Source organism: Nanorana parkeri, unplaced genomic scaffold (assembly GCF_000935625.1).
Source record: "Nanorana parkeri isolate BGI_ZX_2015 unplaced genomic scaffold, ASM93562v1 scaffold31, whole genome shotgun sequence".
Classification (NCBI taxonomy): Eukaryota; Metazoa; Chordata; class Amphibia; order Anura; family Dicroglossidae; genus Nanorana; species Nanorana parkeri.
The window spans coordinates 1,111,314-1,111,908 of record NW_017306299.1 but is presented as its reverse complement, the minus strand read 5'-3'; the positions used below and the strand labels follow the sequence as shown (position 1 = coordinate 1,111,908).

General features: G+C 50.4%; 1 protein-coding gene across 1 annotated transcript in view; it reads left to right on the top strand.

The window, feature by feature from the left end:
• The first annotated feature begins 374 nt into the window (after positions 1-374).
• Positions 375-595, top strand: part of FAM96B (family with sequence similarity 96 member B) — an 11,328-nt gene continuing 11,107 nt past the window's right edge. The window contains exon 1 of the mRNA XM_018568193.1: positions 375-570. Coding sequence (XP_018423695.1) covers positions 444-570 — 127 coding nt within the window. The 5' untranslated portion in view covers positions 375-443. The remainder of the gene's footprint in view (positions 571-595) is intronic.

Sequence of the window (595 nt, the reverse complement as noted above, 5' to 3'; positions counted from 1 at the left end):
TACTTATTTTCAAGCTTCTCCATGTTTCCATGGAAACAACAGGCAGCAAAATCTAACAAAGATTTTAAAAAAATGAAATGTGAACGAATGAAAGCACCGAGAGGACACACAACAAACACGTTGCACTGTCAGTCATCAGTAATGACAATACTGGACACAAAAAAAAAGTTTTCGTTTTTGCAAAGACAAACATGGCTTCCAGGCACTTTTGCCCTTACAAGGGCGGAGGGGGCGGAGCTTGATTCGCCAGACTCCAATAGGTTCTCGCATTTTCACAGCAGCGATGCAGTCCCGCCCCCCGCCGCTTTTGCGGGCGTAGCTTAGAACGTGGACGGCCAATGAAAATGGAGACAAGGGCCCATTGAGGAAGCTCTGCGCTCGTCACGTGACCGGAGCCTGTTCTGATGTTTTCCGGGAAGCGCTGGTAGTGTGTATCCCCGGAGATGGTGGGTGGCAGTCAGCTGGAGAATGCCAATCCGCTCATCTACCAGCGGAGCGGAGAGCGCCAAGTGACCGCACGGGACGAGGATGAGGAGCTGCACGACAAGATCGACGATCGAGAGATATTCGATATCCTGCCTGAGATAATTGGTGA